This window comes from Octopus bimaculoides, chromosome 17, assembly GCF_001194135.2.
Source record: "Octopus bimaculoides isolate UCB-OBI-ISO-001 chromosome 17, ASM119413v2, whole genome shotgun sequence".
NCBI lineage: Eukaryota > Metazoa > Mollusca > Cephalopoda > Octopoda > Octopodidae > Octopus > Octopus bimaculoides.
Window position 1 is genome coordinate 49150302 of NC_068997.1, and position 1303 is coordinate 49151604.

The following is a 1303-nucleotide window of genomic DNA, read 5'->3' on the forward strand; positions in this document are numbered from 1 at the left end:
AAAATTAGTAATGTCCGAGCAATGGTGTTGTATCACACCATGTCATACTACAACTCCTACACAATCTGAACTGTATACCACCAGCTACATTCCTGACACACACGAACCTTACACTGCGCACTTGCATACCCCACAAGATTAATTTGGTACTCCTTAGCTCCTCCCCTCTCCTCACCCCCCTCTCCTCACCCCCACCCTTATCAATAATCGTATTGATTTCAAGGGATTTTCAAAGTTAATTCTTTTGCTTCCTCACAACAAAGAACACAAGAACAACAACTACAAGAATGGCCAGGATACAGACGACAGCGATCAGAACTCCAAGTCCCACCATCACTGTTGGGTTGGTTACAGCTGTAAAGATAAAGAAAAACATGGAATTTATATACAAACAGCAGATTATTCAAATATTTCATACATTTTTAATTTTTTATTTCAAAAATATATTTCCTTGCATGACCCGAATTCGAACTCCACATTCACTATATTGAAAGTCGTTCACGAACCTCACCCCTGGGGAATAAGAACAAACAAGGAACGAGTTATCTATGTGGTTTCTCTATTTTCTGAAATGATAACTGAATCTCCTTTGAATCACTCTGTGCTCTGCTGAAAAGTTGGAGGATATCTTATATTATTATTTATACTCCGGGAACAAAGGCCTTGAAAATTTTGGGGGAAGGGAACTGGTCTATTACATCGACCCCAGTGCATAACTGGTAACTTTCATCGACCCTGAAAGGCTGAAAGACAAAGTAGACGTCGGCGGAATTTGAACCCAGAAAGAATCGGCAGACGAAATACCGCTAAGCATTTCGACCGGGGTGCTAACGATTCTGCCAGCTTGCCGTTTTGAGACCACTTTAAATAATTATGTGTTACAAGCGCAAAGCCTGACATTTGGGGGAGGAGGATAGTCGATTACATCGACTACAGTACTCAACTGGTACTTAATTTATCGACTCCGAAAGGATGAAAGGCAAAGTCGACCTCGGCGGAATTCGAACTCAGAACGTAGCGGGAGTCGAAATAGCGTTAAGCATTTCGCCCGGTGCAAACGATTCTGCCAACTCACCACCTTGAGGCCACCTTAAATAATTTTATATCTGGTATACTATGAATGTATATAAGAAGGTACGAACATGAATTGAAAATTACCTTAAATAAATGTTATATCTGATATATCACATAATGTTATATCTGATATACAGCTATATCTGAAGAAGGTACGATCATGAAATGAAAATCATCCACGTCCGGAACCTTCTATGATCTAATTTACATTTCTCTTTATTTGTTTTGG

At 39.8% G+C, this 1303-nt stretch overlaps 1 protein-coding gene across 1 annotated transcript in view; it reads right to left on the reverse strand.

Annotated features, from left to right (window-relative positions):
* Positions 1-6: 6 nt before the first annotated feature.
* The window catches only part of LOC106881494 (uncharacterized), a 20746-nt gene continuing 19449 nt past the window's right edge, over positions 7-1303 (reverse strand). The window contains exon 4 of the mRNA XM_052974025.1: positions 7-354. Coding sequence (XP_052829985.1) covers positions 236-354 — 119 coding nt within the window. The 3' untranslated portion in view covers positions 7-235. The remainder of the gene's footprint in view (positions 355-1303) is intronic.